This window comes from Equus asinus, chromosome 28 (assembly GCF_041296235.1).
Source record: "Equus asinus isolate D_3611 breed Donkey chromosome 28, EquAss-T2T_v2, whole genome shotgun sequence".
In the NCBI taxonomy this organism is placed as follows: Eukaryota; Metazoa; Chordata; class Mammalia; order Perissodactyla; family Equidae; genus Equus; species Equus asinus.
The window spans coordinates 36,029,474-36,048,786 of NC_091817.1; the positions used below are offsets into that span (position 1 = coordinate 36,029,474).

The 19,313-nt window shown below is 45.5% G+C and overlaps 1 protein-coding gene and 1 long non-coding RNA gene across 7 annotated transcripts in view; one reads left to right on the forward strand and one right to left on the reverse strand.

The window, feature by feature from the left end:
- The window catches only part of ZFHX3 (zinc finger homeobox 3), a 236,962-nt gene extending 221,905 nt beyond the window's left edge, over nucleotides 1–15,057 (forward strand). For 4 of the 5 annotated variants that reach the window (XM_070500768.1, XM_070500767.1, XM_044760749.2 and 1 more), the window contains 3 exons: nucleotides 1,509–1,611; nucleotides 2,921–8,389; nucleotides 12,504–15,057. In XM_070500768.1, coding sequence (XP_070356869.1) covers nucleotides 1,509–1,611; nucleotides 2,921–8,389; nucleotides 12,504–14,176 — 7,245 coding nt within the window. In that variant the 3' untranslated portion in view covers nucleotides 14,177–15,057. Of the gene's footprint in view, nucleotides 1–1,508; nucleotides 1,612–2,920; nucleotides 8,390–9,860; nucleotides 9,998–12,503 lie in introns of all 5 variants that reach the window. The other variant, XR_011499124.1, reaches the window with a different exon arrangement.
- LOC106842143 (uncharacterized) overlaps nucleotides 14,047–19,313 on the reverse strand; it is a 120,060-nt gene continuing 114,793 nt past the window's right edge. For both annotated transcript variants that reach the window (XR_011499127.1, XR_006521062.2), the window contains one exon: nucleotides 14,047–14,177. This is a non-coding gene — a long non-coding RNA (uncharacterized lncRNA). The remainder of the gene's footprint in view (nucleotides 14,178–19,313) is intronic.

A 19,313-nucleotide genomic window follows, 5' to 3' on the forward strand; every position in this document is an offset into this window, starting at 1 on the left:
GTCACACAACATTCACCTGCCATGCACCTGCTCTTCGTAAACACAGAACCCTTCTTCATAGTGCCTATTGCTTAATTTTTGCACCTGTTGGCATCTGGGTTGCTGAAATTGTCCTAATACCCGTAAATGTGTTGGGGAGTTACCTTTTTGGTATTTATGGGGACGGTTGTTTGGGTTTCCTTTAGGAGTTGACCCTATCACTGATGATTCTAGTGAACATGTCAGCAGCTATTTTCAGCAGGCCAGGATTTTCAAACAATTAAAAGTCAATAGAAATTTATTTAAAATATTTAATTTTGAATAGTAACCTAGGTGTTCCAATCTTCGCAACAGCAAGTGAAGATATTATTGTGATATTTGTGTTTGATGGGAAAATAATGCCACCAAGTGGGACTGGGCACCATGTAGAAAGGTTAGTGGTGATGGTAGTTTCTGTTCCTATAACCTCTAGGTCAGTTCGTTTCTCAGGCTGTCATCAAACAGAAGATGATTTCTGATTTCATTTGGGAGTGTCATCACCAACTACCTTTCCACCTTATAGCAGGCAAAGGGATGCTGCTTGTTTTTAAACGAAAAACCATTATCCTTACATTGGAATGTTGAGGACTGCTTATCACATTAACATAAGGCAAAGGGTAACTTGTTTGGACAAGATTCTGGCCAGATGGCTTAGAGAAATGTCTTGAGGATCTGACCTAAAGTTGTAGTTCTTTTGATCCAGGCTAATTCTGGAATTGCTCTATTAGGAAACAATAGCCCCGGTCAAGGTGGGGCTGCCCTGTTGTGGAAGGCTGTGCAGGGCACCCTCTGTGGCTGGGACACTAGCCAAATTCCCTCAGATGCTGTGTACCTCGGGCAGAGACTCCAGAAGAAATCCTGGTTTAAGTGAGTCATAAGAAATGCTCGTTTGCACTTGATCTCAGCTTGTAAAGGGTTATGAAATGTTGCTTCCTGGAAAGTCTGCCAACGTGTCTGCATGTCCTTAGCCTTCCCTTTGTTCTCCTCTCTTACCCTTTCCTTCGCTCTTATTCCCTCCTCTTCGTGCCTGAATACATTTTGAAAACAGTACTACAATGCTCCCTGCTTCAAGATTACAGTGTACTTTACTAGATATGATTTAATTAGGGCCCTTATTATGTTTTCAGCAGCTTAAGGTGGGCCTTTCAACTTATCTACCTAATTGGTTGCACAAGAAGTTTCACAGCCCATGACAAAACATTGTCAGTGATCAAAGTCAAAATTCTGCATAAAGGAAAAATATTAATAATAAGATTATTCTTCAAGTGTGCACTGCTAATTATGTCCAGAATGTAACCGTAGAAACACTTTTGACTGATGTGAGCTTTGTCTAATAAACATGAATCTTCAGTGAGCTATGAAAAGTGACACCTCCAGCTTTACACTGGTGAAGGCTAATTTTGCTTATTAAATAATTTTTACACATTTCCCTATTTTGTGTCTTTCCTCTCCATTTGACTCTCCTCATTTCTCTGCCTTTTGCTCTTCAGGTGACCACCCCTGAGATGGTGATGCCCAGTAGCATGTTCCTCCCAGCGGCTGTTCCAGATCGAGACGGGAACTCCAATTTGGAGGAGGCAGGAAAGCAGCCTGGTTAGTATTATTATCCTCAACCCCTGGAAATGGAAACAGAAGGAAATCTCAGGCCAAAATTTTCACAGAGTGAGAGTGCCAAGAATCCTGGATAGTACTCCTTAGCTGAGTGTAACTGATCTAGAGATGAGGGGCTGGTTCTTGGCATGTATTTGTATACTATGTATATGGTTTAAAGTGAGAGAAAATCAGGTGAGAACCACTGGGATTTTGATGGACACATATCCCCTTAGACTATACACATCAGAGTGAATAATCAGCGACTCAGTCAGTAGACCCATGACTCACCATCCTAAGCTGTTAAACACTCCCGTCTCCAGGGACTTAATTATTAGGGACTTGTGGAGCACGTGGGTGATTTCAGGCCACTGGATTGGTTGTCTTTCTAGAAGCTGCCTGTGCACAAAGTTCTTCTCTGAGTCTTCTGAGATTGCCTTAGGATGCAGTGTAGAGGTGCATTTGGAAAGAACATTGTTATAGACATGGATGCTGCATAGTATAGTAGTGGTGCCCCACGGTGGTTCCTAGCTAGATGGATCATTAGACCCCCATTTATGAGGCTCTTCTACATCTTTGACCTCTTGTCAGCTGCTGAGATTTAAGTTGGGAAGACTTCAGCCATACTACTGCCCTACCTCTTCCCTTGTGATTTTTCCATATTAGGCAGTGGACAGCTGATCTGAAAAAGGGTCAGAATGTTTATGGGTATGATGATCTCAATGTAGAAAAAAATTTTTGTTTATTTTAATAATTGGCCACTTGAATGTTCATTGAATAGAGAATGCTTCTTGAATAGAGATGACAGCCAAAAGTTACATTGTAACAAGAAATTAAATGGCTAAAAAATATATTTCAAAATTTCTTATATTACAATGGACAGCAGTTCTCATAAATTCCCCACAACTTAGGACAGCATTAATTTCACATATTCTGCAATTCAGATCCATGTAAAAAGGGAATCCAATCTAATAAGATCAATAACCTTCAAAACACTTCTTAAGAAATTGAGGATTCTGAGTCAACCAATTAAATATTGTTTAAAAGACAGATCCGTGATATGATACAGGCCTATTATCAGTTGAAACTTTTTGTATGTCCTTTTCTTCCTCTCTGTTCATGTGTGCCTGCTTATAATATGTACTCTGTTGCTGGCAGGTAGGGGTGGAGTTTGTGTTCAGGTTGGGTATTTCCTGCCTCATCAGAGTCTGTGTTTGTGAGACCTTGCAAGGTAGACAGCTGTGGGTGCCATCCTTGAAACAAAGCCTTCTTTATCATTGGGCTTGATGGGTTTTTTTTTTTTTTTTTACAGAAACCTCAGAGGATCTGGGAAAGAACATCTTGCCCTCTGTGAGCACAGAGCATGGTGGAGATTTAAAACCCTCTCCTGCTGACCCAGGCTCGGTGAGAGAAGACTCAGGCTTCCTATGCTGGAAGAAGGGGTGCAACCAGGTTTTCAAAACTTCTGCCACTCTTCAGACACATTTCAATGAGGTTCATGCCAAGAGGCCTCAGCTGCCTGTGTCAGATCGCCACGTGTACAAGTACCGCTGTAATCAGTGCAGCCTGGCTTTCAAGACCATTGAAAAGCTGCAGCTCCATTCTCAGTACCATGTGATCAGAGCTGCCACCATGTGCTGTCTTTGTCAGCGCAGTTTCCGAACTTTTCAGGCTCTGAAAAAACACCTTGAGACGAGCCACTTGGAGTTGAGTGAGGCCGATATCCAGCAGCTTTATGGTGGCCTTCTGGCCAATGGGGACCTCCTGGCAATGGGAGACCCCACCCTGGCCGAGGATCACACCATAATTGTTGAGGAAGACAAGGAGGAAGAGAGTGACTTGGAAGACAAACAGAGCCCAACAGGCAGTGACTCTGGGTCAGTACAAGAAGACTCAGGCTCAGAGCCAAAGAGAGCTCTACCTTTCAGAAAAGGCCCCAACTTCACCATGGAAAAATTTCTAGACCCTTCTCGCCCTTACAAGTGTACGGTCTGCAAGGAATCTTTCACTCAAAAGAACATCCTGCTAGTGCACTACAATTCTGTCTCCCACCTGCATAAGTTAAAGAGAGCCCTTCAAGAATCGGCAACTGGTCAGCCAGAACCCACCAGCAGCCCAGACAACAAACCGTTCAAGTGTAACACTTGTAACGTGGCTTACAGCCAGAGTTCCACTTTGGAGATCCACATGAGGTCTGTGCTGCATCAAACCAAGGCCCGGGCAGCCAAGCTGGAGGCTGCAAGTGGCAGTAGCAATGGGACTGGGAACAACAGCAGTGTCTCCCTGAGCAACTCCACCCCAAGTCCTGTGAGCACCAGTGGCAGTAATACCTTTACCACCACCAATCCAAGCAGTGCTGGCATCACTCCGAGCTCCAGCTTACTGAGCCAAATGTCCACCGAAAGTGTAGGGATGCCGCCCCTGGGGAATCCCATCGGTGCCAATATTGCTTCCCCTTCAGAGCCCAAGGAGGCCAATCGGAAGAAGCTGGCAGATATGATTGCATCCAGGCAGCAACAGCAGCAGCAGCAACAGCAGCAGCAGCAACAACAAGCACAGACACTGGCCCAGGCCCAAGCTCAGGTTCAAGCTCACTTGCAGCAAGAGCTGCAGCAACAGGCTGCCCTGATCCAGTCTCAGCTATTTAACCCCACCCTCCTGCCTCACTTCCCCATGACCACTGAGACCCTGCTGCAACTGCAGCAGCAGCAGCATCTCCTGTTCCCCTTCTACATCCCCAGTGCTGAGTTCCAGCTCAACCCCGAAGTGAGCTTGCCAGTGACCAGTGGGGCACTGACACTGAGTGGGACAGGTCCAGGCCTGCTGGAAGATCTGAAGGCTCAGGTTCAGATCCCACAGCAGAGCCACCAGCAGATCCTGCAGCAGCAGCAGCAGCAGCAGCAGCAGCAACAACAACAACAAAGCCAGCTCTCTCTGTCCCAGAGTCACTCTGCCCTCCTGCAGCCAAGCCAGCACCCTGAGAAGAAAAACAAATTGGTCATCAAAGAAAAGGAAAAAGAAAGCCAGAGGGAGAAGGACAATGCTGAAGGAGGAGAGGGCAATGTGGGACCAAAGGAATCCCTGCCAGATGCCTTGAAGGCCAAAGAGAAGAAAGAGTTGGCACCAGGGGGTAGTTCTGAGCCTTCCATGCTTCCTCCACGTATCGCCTCGGATGCCAGAGGGAATGCCACCAAGGCCTTGTTGGAGAACTTTGGCTTTGAGCTGGTCATTCAGTACAACGAGAACAAACAGAAGGTGCAGAAGAAGAATGGGAAGACGGAACAGGGAGAGAATCTGGAAAAGCTCGAGTGTGATTCCTGTGGCAAGATGTTTTCCAACATCTTAATTTTAAAGAGTCATCAAGAGCACGTTCATCAAAATTACTTTCCTTTTAAACAGCTGGAGAGGTTTGCCAAACAGTACAGAGAGCACTATGATAAACTGTACCCACTGAGGCCCCAAACCCCAGAGCCACCACCACCTCCCCCTCCACCCCCACCACCCCCACTTCCTGCAGCACCGCCTCAGGCAACTTCCACCCCAGCCATCCCTGCATCAGCTCCACCCATCACTTCACCTACAATTGCACCGGCCCAGCCATCCGTTCCGCTCACGCAGCTCTCCATGCCCATGGAACTGCCCATCTTCTCACCGCTGATGATGCAGACAATGCCGCTGCAGACCTTGCCAGCTCAGCTGCCCCCTCAGCTCGGACCTGTGGAGCCTCTGCCTGCTGACCTGGCCCAGCTGTACCAGCATCAGCTCAATCCAAGCCTGCTCCAGCAGCAGAACAAGAGGCCTCGCACCAGGATCACGGATGACCAGCTCCGAGTCCTGAGGCAGTATTTTGACATTAACAACTCCCCCAGTGAAGAACAGATCAAAGAGATGGCGGACAAGTCTGGGTTGCCTCAGAAAGTGATCAAGCACTGGTTCAGAAACACTCTCTTCAAAGAGCGGCAGCGGAACAAGGACTCCCCTTACAACTTCAGCAATCCTCCTATCACCAGCCTAGAGGAGCTCAAGATTGACTCCCGGCCGCCTTCGCCGGAGCCTCAGAAGCAGGAGTACTGGGGAAGCAAGAGGTCTTCAAGAACAAGGTTTACTGACTACCAGCTGAGGGTTCTACAGGACTTCTTTGATGCCAATGCTTACCCAAAGGACGATGAATTTGAGCAACTGTCTAATTTACTGAACCTTCCAACCCGAGTCATAGTGGTGTGGTTTCAAAATGCCCGACAGAAGGCCAGGAAAAACTACGAGAATCAGGGAGAGGGCAAAGATGGAGAGCGGCGTGAACTTACAAATGATAGGTACATTCGAACGAGCAACCTGAACTACCAGTGCAAAAAATGCAACCTGGTGTTTCAGCGTATCTTTGATCTCATCAAGCACCAGAAAAAGCTGTGTTATAAGGATGAGGATGAGGAGGGGCAGGATGACAGCCAAAATGAGGATTCCATGGACGCAATGGAAATCCTGACGCCCACCAGCTCCTCCTGCAGTACCCCAATGCCCTCACAGGCTTATAGCGCCCCAGCTCCATCAGCCAGTACAGCTTCTTCGGCTTTCTTGCAGCTTACAGCAGAGGCTGATGAACTGGCCACCTTCAGTTCAAAAATAGAGGCGAGTGATGAGAAACCAAAGCAAGCTGAACCTCCCAGTGCACAGCCAACCCAAACCCAAGAAAAGCAAGGACAACCAAAGGCAGAGCTGCAGCAGCAAGACCAGCCTGAGCAGAAGACAAACACAGCCCAGCAAAAGCTCCCACCACTGACTTCTGCGCCTTCATTACCACAGCCTCCTCCACAAGCGCCCCCACCTCAGTGTCCCTTACCCCAGTCAAGCCCCAGTCCTTCCCAGCTCTCCCACCTGCCCCTCAAGCCCCTCCACACGTCAACTCCTCAACAGTTGGCAAACCTACCTCCTCAGCTAATCCCCTACCAGTGTGACCAGTGTAAGTTGGCATTTCCATCATTTGAGCACTGGCAGGAGCATCAGCAGCTTCACTTCCTGAGTGCGCAGAACCAGTTTATCCACCCCCAGTTTTTGGACAGATCACTTGATATGCCTTTCATGCTGTTTGACCCTAGTAACCCACTCCTGGCAAGTCAGCTGCTCTCTGGGGCCATACCTCAAATTCCAGCAAGCTCGGCCACTTCTCCTTCAACTCCAACCTCCACGATGAACACTCTGAAGAGGAAGCTGGAGGAAAAGGCCAGTGCAAGCCCTGGTGAAAACGATAGCGGGACAGGAGGAGAAGAACCTCAGAGAGACAAGCGTTTGAGGACAACTATTACACCAGAACAGCTAGAAATTCTCTACCAAAAGTATCTATTGGACTCCAATCCCACCCGAAAGATGTTGGATCACATTGCACATGAGGTGGGCTTGAAGAAACGTGTGGTACAAGTCTGGTTTCAGAACACCCGAGCCCGGGAAAGGAAAGGACAGTTCCGGGCTGTGGGCCCAGCCCAGGCCCATAGGAGATGCCCTTTTTGCAGAGCACTCTTCAAAGCCAAGACTGCCCTGGAGGCTCATATCCGGTCCCGTCATTGGCATGAAGCCAAGAGAGCTGGCTACAACCTAACTCTGTCTGCAATGCTCTTAGACTGTGATGGGGGACTTCAGATGAAAGGAGATATTTTTGATGGAACTAGCTTTTCCCACCTACCCCCAAGCAGTAGTGATGGCCAAGGTGTTCCCCTCTCGCCAGTGAGTAAAACCATGGAGTTGTCTCCCAGAACTCTTCTTAGCCCTTCTTCCATCAAGGTGGAAGGGATTGAAGATTTCGAAAGCCCCTCCATGTCCTCAGTTAATCTCAACTTTGACCAAGCTAAGCTGGACAACGACGACTGTTCCTCTGTCAACACAGCCATCACAGATACCACTACTGGAGATGAGGGTAATGCAGATAACGACAGTGCGACGGGCATAGCAACGGAAACCAAATCCTCTTCTGCGCCCAGTGAAGGGTTGACCAAAGCGGCCATGATGGCAATGTCTGAGTATGAAGATCGATTGTCATCTGGTCTGGTCAGCCCAGCCCCAAGCTTTTACAGCAAGGAATATGACAATGAAGGTACAGTGGACTACAGTGAAACCTCAAGCCTTGCAGACCCCTGCTCCCCAAGTCCCGGTGCAAGTGGGTCAGCAGGCAAATCTGGAGACAGCGGGGATCGGCCTGGGCAGAAACGTTTTCGCACTCAAATGACCAATCTGCAGCTTAAGGTCCTCAAGTCATGCTTTAATGACTACAGGACACCCACCATGCTAGAGTGTGAGGTCCTGGGCAATGACATTGGACTGCCAAAGAGAGTTGTTCAGGTCTGGTTCCAGAATGCCCGGGCAAAAGAAAAGAAGTCCAAGCTAAGCATGGCCAAGCATTTTGGTATAAACCAAACAAGTTACGAGGGACCCAAAACAGAGTGCACTTTGTGTGGCATCAAGTACAGCGCTCGGCTGTCTGTACGTGACCATATCTTTTCCCAACAGCATATCTCCAAAGTTAAAGACACCATTGGAAGCCAGTTGGACAAGGAGAAAGAATACTTTGACCCAGCCACTGTACGTCAGTTGATGGCTCAACAAGAGTTGGACCGGATTAAAAAGGCCAATGAGGTCCTTGGACTGGCAGCTCAGCAGCAAGGGATGTTTGACAACGCCCCTCTTCAGGCTCTTAACCTTCCTACAGCATATCCCGCGCTCCAGGGCATTCCTCCCGTGTTGCTCCCTGGCCTCAACAGCCCCTCCTTGCCGGGCTTTACTCCATCCAACACAGGTGGGTTCTGTTCTAGGTGATTCTTTCAGCATTAAATAGCTGCCCAGTTAGCACTTGGTTCTGTGGCTACTACCCAAACCCTCTGAGTGTTGGGCACATAGATAAGAAGCTTCCCTTTCTAGTTTTCTAACAGCACCAAAACTTCAGGTCCCTTCTCTTGAGTCTCCCTGGACCTGTGGCGTACAAGGTTCTTTGACTTCCCAGTTCAGGAGTGGGACCTCCTGGTTGCAACAATCTCCTCTGAAACCATTCTCATGCCCTGTGTTCAATAGCACACCCAAGGTGTGTGCTTAAAGGGAAGAATTTGAGGGTCCTGGTATACTATATCCTGGGGTATCTTCAAGAAAGAAGTTTCCATCATAGACCGTTCTATTCAGTTCTTGTGGAAATGCCAATCCCGTCCATATTTCTGTTGTCAATATAAGACATTTGAATATCTTAGCTAATTCTGGATGGTGCCCTAGGGAAACTGATTCAAGAGAATTTAAATCGACTCTGCCCTCACCAGTGGTCCTCACCCCCTTTGTTAGAGAGCTACTCTAGCAGGAGAACTGTTATCAGGAGGAAGCACTCATGGTGGATCCTTACTCCTGGAGTTCCCTTCTAGTCAGAATAACAGTGGCTGTTATAGTTTCTAATGAGATTGCTTTTGTACTTGAATGCACTGACCAGGAATCTTGTATTGGGCAATGTGGTTCTGAATTTTGACATGTTTGTATTAGTCCTCCAGACAGACAAAAAATGTTAATGGTTATTTTTAGAGGTATTCAATCACCCCTCCATTTCCTTTTGCCCATTTCCCTTTCTTCCCTCCTTCCAAACCACTAAAGCAGAGTCATACACTTGGTGTTCTTATTTTTCCACTTAACAGGGAGTTTCGCAGTTCTTCCTGTGTACGTACCTCTCTTTTTCCTCTTCCTCTGTCCTCACCCTTCTTCTCTGGATCCAGCTGTCTTTCCTAAATTGGACCTTTACCTCCAGGGTCTTGTGGGACTTAGGCTCAAGTCAGCAAGTTCCCACCATAGGCTGCATTAACGAGTGCACATTCACCAAAGAAGAGCCCCTCAGAGTACCTCTTTGCCTTCAAAACATGGCTCTGTTCCCAGGGCTTGAAGCAGTTCTGCTGCTTCCCAGAGCAGTCCTGGTTTCTGGTTGAATGAAATCCAAGTTTTACAGTTTTGGCAGTGTTTTACAGAACATGAGGCTACCACATTCCTGGTCCAAATTTCTTATTCAAATAGAAGAACAAGAAAAGAAAGCATTAAGATGTAGAAGACGTTGCTTATATGTGTTGGCAAGTAATGGAGGCCAGCTAGACCTAAGCCAAGAAAGCAGCTACGGAAAGTGGCTGGGCACTGAATTACCCTTGTTGCCCAAGCCCTTGGCAGAGGGGCTTGGGAACGCCCAACATTTCATAAGAATGTGAAAAAATTAGAATCAGAATGTCTGATCTATTCCCCTTGTTTTACAGATGAGAAAACTGAGGCCCAGAGAGGTCAAGACCATTCAGCAAGCTAGGGTAGGAGCCAGAGCTCCCACCCAGGCCTCCGGGCTCCCAGTGCTATGTGCTCCTTCCACAGCACCCAATATGAGCCAGTCAGTCAACAGGTATATGTTTAGTGCTACTCAGGTTCTGACCACTTAGAGTGGACTCAAGATAGAAAGATATGCTGTTATTTAAGGCAGCCAGGTGTGTCCCAGTTACCACCACCTGACTGTACCACAGCTCATAGGAGCACTGGATCTGGAATGGGAGGGAAAGAACTTGTGTTTCATATGTCAGGCTCAATGGTAAGCTCTTTCCGTGTGACCCTTCATTTAATCCTTACAACTATCTGTTGTGGAAAGCTGAGGTTCCAAACAGTCAACTAATGGGCCCAAGGTCACACGGCAGACATGTGTCAGCCCCAATCCATATCACATCAGTCTGACCCCAGAGGTGTGTGACTGAGTCTCAGGGGGATGAAGTGCCTTGGTTGATTCTCATCTTACAGATGAGAAAACTGAGGCGACAGAATTATTGTGAGAATGTATTAAGCTATTGTATCAAACATGGCTAGTGCAGAGCTTGGTAAATAGCAGGAGTTCAGTAAACATTTCTTACAATTTGAATCTCTTATGTAGACTGTCAGTGCAAGATACAGAAAGTCAGTTTGAGGTCTTCTGGTCTGGATCTTTCTTCTGAAAGCCTGATGCCATAGGGATGGGGAAATCTCTAGATTTCCTTTCTTGCCCCACTGATCTTTGGCTCTGGCTCCAATCTAAAACTTGGTGCAGGTCCAATGCCTAGAGCTGAACAGAAAGAGCCATGTCCCAAGTTTAGAATTCATAATCTGTTCTGTCTCCACCTCATTTGTGCCGATTTAACCAACAAGGCTTTACTGAGTTCTTCTGAGTCAGACACATATTCTCCTCTGGTTTCAGTCCCTTATGTGCGTTGAGGAAATTAGATGACTTAATCTCAGCGCTCCCTTTCTGCTGTTTTGGAAGAGTAAATTAATGATGCTATGCAGTGCTGAGGGAAGCATCCTCGTTGGCTATCCAAATATTAATGGATATTTTCCTGGGATTGGCAACTTGAGACAACCTTGTTCCCTTCATCTGAAATTTGAGGGTTTTTAAATAAGGTGTGATAAACACTGCACCGCTGTAGCCCAAAGTTAACATCTTTACCCAGGTCTAGGCTTCAGAGTAGTTTTTCTCATGAGGACAGTGTCCTGTTATAGAATGCCCTACCCCAGCTTTCTGGCAGACGGTGGTCCAGATGAAATTAGGGGCTGTAGGATTTTTTATTTGACGTTTTCGTGCCCTGTAAAATGAAAGGATGTACAGTATACTGTCTAGTTTCTTGGGTGTGGTGAATGTAAAGGTGATCCAAGGGCTGCTGCCTGTGAACTCTTCTCAACTCCTGTCTTTTCTCAGCATGTCATCATCTAGCACATCTGCCCCCTCAACAACGCTGTCCTTCCTCACCACCTTGCTAGTCTTAACGCACCTGCAGCTTGATGTACTAGCAGCAGTAACATCATCTTCCATCACCCTGGAACAAAAAACTCAAACCAGGAGATAGCTATGGGTCAGGGAGGATATTAGGCTCTGGGCTGGGTGGAGGCTTTACAGGAAGTGGTGGTTTAGGCCTGAGTGTGATTGAGGATGGGGCTGTACTCCATGTGGGCCTGGTCGTATGGTCAAAGACGTTTGCCGCCCATAAGCAGTAGTGCTTGGAGTAGGTTTCAGTGTCTTAGGAATTGGTAGTGCCAGCACGTTGGGCTGTTCCTTTTCTGACATGCTTTTCTCCTGTTCCGTGGCTGGTTTCTCAAGCATTTGCAGCCCCAGCCCTCCCATATAGCATTCAAACAGGGGCAAGAGGCTAAAATGCTCATTTCTTCAGCAGACTCCAAATCCTATTCCTAGCTAGATACCTGTTTCAATAGATTTGTTAAAGCAGATCAGCTGAGCCAAGGCAGTGGAACAGTTTTCCCTGAATGGACTATTTTTCGTTTCTTCCCATTCCTCCTCCTCTCTCTGCCCTCCTAACACTTCTGTTCAGCTGCATCACTGGAGGCCAGAAAGGCCCACGTGTAGAGCCTGTTATTTGATCACATGCTTCAGGGGCCTGGCCAGGTTTCCTGCTTTTGCTCTCATCTCCTCTTGCCTCTCTCCTCTAGACAACTTCTGGTAGAACCTCTTGGCTGTACTATTTCTGTGGAGCTTTGATGAAGGCCTTTGGTTCAGATGGGTCCCAGCTGGAAACAGCTAGTTTGGGGGCCTCCAGACTACTTGCCTTGGGTGGAGTGAATGGTATCTGAGAGCACAGCAAAGAAAATATGAACTAGTGGGTGTCGCACATTGGGCGGGAAGGTGTTGGAAGTTGTTTAGCTGAAAGGGGAATTATGGGAGCTGACCCAGGACTGAGTCCTGATTAGAAAACAAGGCCATCCAACCCTGAGCCTGGTGGGATACCTCTGTTGAAAACGTAGTTTTGAGAGGTTGCTTCAAGTTTAAACCTTGAGATCTCAGACTTTGTGCCCGTGACACAGGTAAAGCGTCTTGAGCTTCAGCTCACCACCCCAGACTGACACATGATTTCTTTATCTGTCTCCATTCCTTTCAGCTTTAACGTCACCTAAACCGAACTTGATGGGTCTGCCCAGCACAACAGTTCCTTCCCCTGGCCTCCCCACATCTGGATTACCAAATAAACCATCCTCAGCATCGCTGAGCTCCCCGACCCCAGCACAAGCCACCATGGGGATGGCCCCTCAGCAACCCCCACAACCCCAGCAGCAGCAGCCACAGGTGCAGCCGCCGCCAGCAGCCCAGCCACCACCTGCACCACAGCTCCCGCCACAACAGCAGCCACAGCAACGCAAGGACAAAGACAGTGAGAAGGTAAAGGAGAAGGAAAAGGCACACAAAGGGAAAGGGGAACCCCTGTCTGTCCCCAAGAAGGAGAAAGGAGAGGCCCCCACGGCCGCAGCCACGATCTCAGCCCCTCTGCCCACCATGGAGTATGCGGTGGACCCTGCACAGCTGCAGGCCCTGCAGGCAGCCTTGACTTCAGACCCCACAGCGTTGCTCACGAGCCAGTTCCTTCCTTACTTTGTACCAGGCTTCTCTCCTTATTATGCCCCCCAGATCCCTGGCGCCCTGCAGAGCGGGTACCTGCAGCCTATGTATGGCATGGAAGGCCTGTTCCCCTACAGCCCTGCGCTGTCACAGGCCCTGATGGGGCTTTCCCCGGGCTCCCTACTGCAGCAGTACCAGCAATACCAGCAGAGTCTGCAGGAGGCCATCCAGCAGCAGCAGCAGCGGCAACTACAACAGCAGCAGCAGCAGCAGCAAAAAGTGCAGCAGCAGCAGCCCAAAGCAAGCCAAACTCCAGTCCCCCAGGGGGCTGCTTCCCCAGACAAAGACCCTGCCAAAGAATCCCCCAAACCAGAAGAGCAGAAAAACGCACCCCGTGAGGTGTCCCCCCTCCTGCCGAAACCCCCCGAAGAGCCAGAAGCAGAAAGCAAAAGTGCAGACTCCCTCTACGACCCCTTCATTGTTCCAAAGGTGCAGTACAAGTTGGTCTGCCGCAAGTGCCAGGCGGGCTTCAGTGACGAGGAGGCGGCGAGGAGCCACCTGAAGTCCCTCTGCTTCTTCGGCCAGTCTGTGGTGAACCTGCAAGAGATGGTGCTTCACGTCCCCACGGGCTGCGGCGGCGGCAGCGGCGGCGGCGGCGGTGGGAGTGGCGGCGGCTCGTACCACTGCCTGGCGTGCGAGAGCGCGCTGTGTGGGGAGGAAGCTCTGAGTCAACATCTCGAGTCGGCCTTGCACAAACACAGAACAATCACGAGAGCAGCAAGAAACGCCAAAGAGCACCCTAGTTTATTACCTCACTCTGCCTGCTTCCCCGATCCTAGCACCGCATCTACCTCGCAGTCTGCCGCTCACTCAAACGACAGCCCCCCTCCCCCGTCGGCCGCCGCCCCCTCCTCGTCCTCGTCCTCCGCTTCCCCCCACGCCTCCAGGAAGTCTTGGCCGCAAGTGGTCTCCAGGGCTTCAGCCGCGAAGCCCCCTTCTTTTCCTCCTCTCTCCTCATCTTCAACGGTTACCTCAAGTTCATGCAGCACCTCAGGGGTTCAGCCCTCGATGCCAACAGACGACTATTCGGAGGAGTCTGACACGGATCTCAGCCAAAAGTCCGACGGACCGGCGAGCCCGGTGGAGGGTCCCAAAGACCCCAGCTGCCCCAAGGACAGTGGTCTGACCAGTGTAGGAACGGACACCTTCAGATTGTAAGCTTTGAAGATGAACAATACAAACAAATGAATTTAAATAAAAAAAAATTAATAACAAACCAATTTCAAAAATAGACTAACTGCAATTCCAAAGCTTCTAACCAAAAAAAAAAAAAAAAGGAAAAAAAAAGAAAAAGCGTGGGTTGTTTTCCCATATACCTATCTATGCCGGTGATTTTACATTCTTGTCTTTTCTTTTTTCTTTTAATATATATAAAAAAAACCTTAACCCTGTTACATTGTGTCCTTTTGAAGGTACTATTGGTCTGGGAAACAGAAGTCCACAGGGCCTCCCTAATGTCTTTGGAGCTTAAACCCCTTGTATATTTGCCCCTTTTCAATAAATGCCCCAAGTTGATAGCACAGAGGAGCCCGGCATGCACTGTATGGGAAAGCAGTCCACCTTGTTACAGTTTTAAATTTCTTGCTATCTTAGCATTCAGATACCAATGGCTTGCTAAAAGAAAAAAAGAAATGTAATGTCTTTTTATTCTCAGGTCAATCGCTCACACTTTTTTCTGTTTTCAGAATCATTGTTTTATATATATTATTTTTTCGGTTTGTTTTTGTTTTTGTTCCAGAAAAGATTTTTTGTTTTGTTAATTTAAAAACGGGCAGAAAGTATTCGAGAAAAACAATGTGAACTGCTTTAGCTTTCTGGGGATTTTAAGGATAGCTTTTCTGCTGAAGCCAATTTCAAGGGGAAAAGTTAAGCACTCCCACTTTCAGAAAAAAAAAACAAACCCACACACAAAGAGTGTTGAGGACTTGTAGCTTAAAAAAAATAAGTTTTAAAAACTGACTTTCTGTATTTATGATAGATATGACCATTTTTGGTGTTGAGTAGATTGTTGCATTGGAAATGAACTGAAGCAGTATGGTAGATTTAAAAGGAAAAAAAAACCTTTTGTGTACATTTAGCTTTTTGTATGGTCCAGCTGACAGCTCCTCATTTGATGTTGTCTTGTTCATTCCTAGCAGATAGATTGCAATCCGTTGATTCGCCTAAGCTTTTCTCCCCCTTGTCCCTTAATTCCACTTTCTCTTTCCTTCTCCCACTTCCCATCCTATAATCTCCCACTTAAGGTAGCTGCCTTCATTTCTTAGAGGGTAGCTGCAGAATTATTTTATAAAACTAAAGAAAGAAATTCAAAGGGTCCTAGGGGTCATTAGGATCCTTAAAGATTATTTTTGGTTGGGGAGTTGAAACTTTTTAAAGGCATATAATTCTAGTTACCTATGTCTGTTAGCCTTGTGCATTTATTTTTAATTTATCCTTGGCTTTTCTTTTCACCTCTTCTTTTCCTCCTTTTCCTCCTTGTTCGGTAGATGCTTCAAATATTCTTTTCCTAAACTAAAGCATTTGTTTCGGTTTGTTTAATTGGGCTGTATGCTTTTCTTTTCTAAAAAAGTTTTTGGTTAGGGGTTTGGTGTTGGTTTTTGTTTTGTTTTCTTTCCTCTCTCAGAAAAAGAAATTTCATGCTTTAAATAAAATCCAAAGACACACCCTTTCACTGCTGATGCAGAAAAAAGGGAAAGGGTTCTTGTTACTTGAGAATTTGTTTCTGATTTAAACAAACAAGACTTAGTTTAATAAGAGAAAGAGTAAAACAAAAGATTCCCAGGTTGTTATGTGCTTCTTCTGCAAGCAGAGAGGCAACTGTTAATGACAATTCCATATACCAAAAGACACATTTTTTACTTCAAAGTTTTGTCCTTGTGTTAGGCAGTCTGAGCGGCAAGTGATCCAGAGTGCAGCCAACAAAGAAGCAGATAGCAATGTAAAGAGAGCAAAAAAGGAGCCGTATGTGAGGCACTTGTGTTTATGTTGATATCCGTATTCCTGTAACACACAACACAACGCAACATACACCCTTTCTCATCTTAAAGAATGGTCTGAACTTTGAAAGGAAAACTTTGTGCTGCTAAAACATAGATTTTGGAGACAAATAGATGCTTTGCTGTTTCACTTTCATAGCCAAACATCAACAGAAACAATCTCCCCTGCCCTGAAAGTGTGAAATCCTTCTTCCCTTCGTTCTCTTCCTTATGTTTCAAAAGGGAACTTTGAAGACTGTGAATGCAGGTTCCATTGGTCACCTTTCGGGCTTCTTTCCCCAGTGCTGAAGCCACTCATCGACTTTGCAAAAAGACTGGAGCATTCCAAGATCTGAAAATGGATTTCTTTTTTTCTTTTTTCTCTTTTTCTTTTTTAGCCGGGACTATTTTATTTTTATGAATTTGTTTTTAGTTTAATGAAAGAGTAGATCCTGAACTGTTGTACATATTTCTAACTAGGCTGATGCACAGTGCAAATTCCTTTTTAAATTTTTTTTTAAGTAGAAATACTAAAGAATACCATCTAACTATTCATACCAGTATCCAGTTGTAGCATAAGGTGTCAAAAATAAGTACGCAAAACATTTGCTGTTTTAACAAGCTATTTTCTTTTAACAAGAATTCTTATATTTCTCCCTGTGTTTGAGATGAACATTTTTAAATTTTAAAGTTGTACAGTTTTTTGTTTTCCATTATTTTATCTTGTTTGTAACTCTATGAAATATATATATATTTTTTTGCCATTTAACTGTTGTATGTTACTCCGTGTCTGTATCATATAGAAAAAAATTGGTTTGTTTTGTTTTGTTTTTGGTTCTCTATGTGATACCAATTAACAATTTAACACTAGTTTTATCTGTCAAATTCTGCTAGGTCTTTTCTGAAAACTTTGTTTTTAAAAATGATATTGCTTGGTAATAGTGCAATTTCTATCCCTTTCCCTCCCCCCTCAACTTTAAGTTCATTTCCTTGTAATTAATTTTGCCATCCCCTCCCCAATGGTTTTTTTCTTTTCTTTTTTTTGAGCTACTATGCCGTCCTCCCTCTGTGAGGCAGAGTGACTGTCAGTGTTTTGTTTTGCCATGCCTTGACCTGTGGGTGTGTTTGGCAACAGCAAGGTGGTTGGGTAGATTGTCTAAGCATGCTTCCCCCCACCAGTGTTCCTCAGAGGGGTTATGCGATTGTTTCAACCTGGAGTGGGTTGCACACTTAATGGTTTCCTCTACAACTCTACAGCCCACATAAATGTTCATTCAAAAAAGAAAAAATGGTTCTCAGCATTAACCCAGAAGTAGCAAAGCAGTCAGTGATTGTGAAAATTTGAGGTCAAACATGAGCTAGTTAGATGTTTGTGGGCTGACATCCACCATGGCTGTGACCCATATCATTTACAAAGCATGAATTCACTGCAATGCTCAACTGTTTAGATTGGTCTCACTTGGAGAATTTACTCCTGTCTGCTGCATACTAGGTAGCTGAAAGGATATTTCAACTCACTTTTTAAAATAGTTCTTCACCTCCATTGACACTTCATATTTTGGTTTTTTTTTTTTTTTTCAAATACTCCACAGTGTGGGTTGGTGCTAGACACCATTCAATCAGAGCACCAAATAGACCCACAGAATGGGAGTTATTTCATCCATCCTTCCAAAAAGACACTTAAGAAGGAAACACACACGCACACACACACACACACACACGGAAAAGTTTAATAAATCTAGGAAGCTTTTTTTTTTTAATTAAAACTATTTAAAGAGATGAATGTGGCCAAAGTTTTACACAATTGAAAATAAAGTAAAACAGACGGCATGTGTTTAAACCTGAGTTTATCAGGCATGGCAGGAAGTTGCAGGAGAGAGAGGCAGTGACCCAAGCCAGTGCACTTGATGTTCATGGACATATATTTTTTTTAAATAATAAATTAAATTAAAACATTTTAAATAGAAACATAAATTGAGTTGGTTGTTTGTTGGCGCTGAGATACTGCCCACTGTGAAACAAAGCTTTGACTATTTTTTTTTGTTTGTTTACTTTCTTCGGGAGGGAGGGGGGCAAGTTTGGGTAGGAAAGAAAGCATAAATGAACGTGACCCTGAGGTGAAGAGGTATATGAACAGCCTTTGCAATGTACAAAAAAATAAAAAATAAAAAACAAAAAAAAAATAGAGCAAGTGAAACCAAAAATGATGTTCTTGGTGTTTTTCTATAATGTAGTCTTGTTAGCTTTTTTGTTACTGTAACAATGCTGATCTCGAACTGTACCAAAATACATGGAGACTAACAAACAGAACCACATGGAACTTTCAAACTGAAAAGAAATTTGTCACAAAAACTTTGTTGTCATAGTTAAGTTGATTGTAGATGGTAATTGAATATACTCCTTTGAAAATATTTCATCAAGTATGTTTCCTGCTCATTGTGATACATTAAAAAAAAATATGAGCAAAAGCTCTTGTCTGTCACTAGATTTTGTGGCTGTGCATGTGTGAGAGAGAAGGAGCTTGATGACTGGTGAAGTGTAAATCTGAACAGCATCTTGAGGTTGCGTGAGCAAGGATACTCATTCCAAGGTACACAAGCTCTTTATTTCTAAGTGTCCTCGTATTTCCCATCAACTGGCACTCACCAAAGTGCAGGAAGTTGTGGCCATGATGCTGACCAGCTTATTTCATTGAGAAGGGTAAGCCTGACAGCTCGGATGATAATTGACCCCTGAGAGCCCTAATTGCACCTATATTTTTAATTTAAATGTTTTTATAAGAATTTTAGACACTTGGCACAAAGAAGTTTGCTGATGGCCAGGAGAGAGGTAAGTTCAACTTCTCTGAAATGGGAATTAGATCCAGTGTTTGTGACAGAAGGATATGAAAGGTAAGTTGAATTAAGTGGGTGATTGACTACATTTACCTTTCCTAGCAAAGGACTTTTGTCAACCCCTGTTAGTGCAGAATTTGAGATAAGAATAGTCTGCAAAAATAGTAACAGCATTAGTAAGTCCTACATACAAGAGAGAATACTCAGTCCTCTTATCAAAAACCTTCCGTTACAGCAGAAAATGCCTGAAACTCATTAATAAAGAGTATTTCCCAGATTGGGCCCAAAGGCCTTCCATTCATCTCTAATTTATAGCCACAGCTGATAAATAATTTACAGAACTCTAGCAGCTGGGCTTGGATGGCATTGCAGGCTAGCTGTGTCCTTGCAAGGTCTGCAGCATCTGCCCCTGGCCAACAGGGGTCTTTTCTACCCCAGGAGTTAAGCTATAAAACCCTCTTCTATTGGCTTGGCCATTGTCAACCA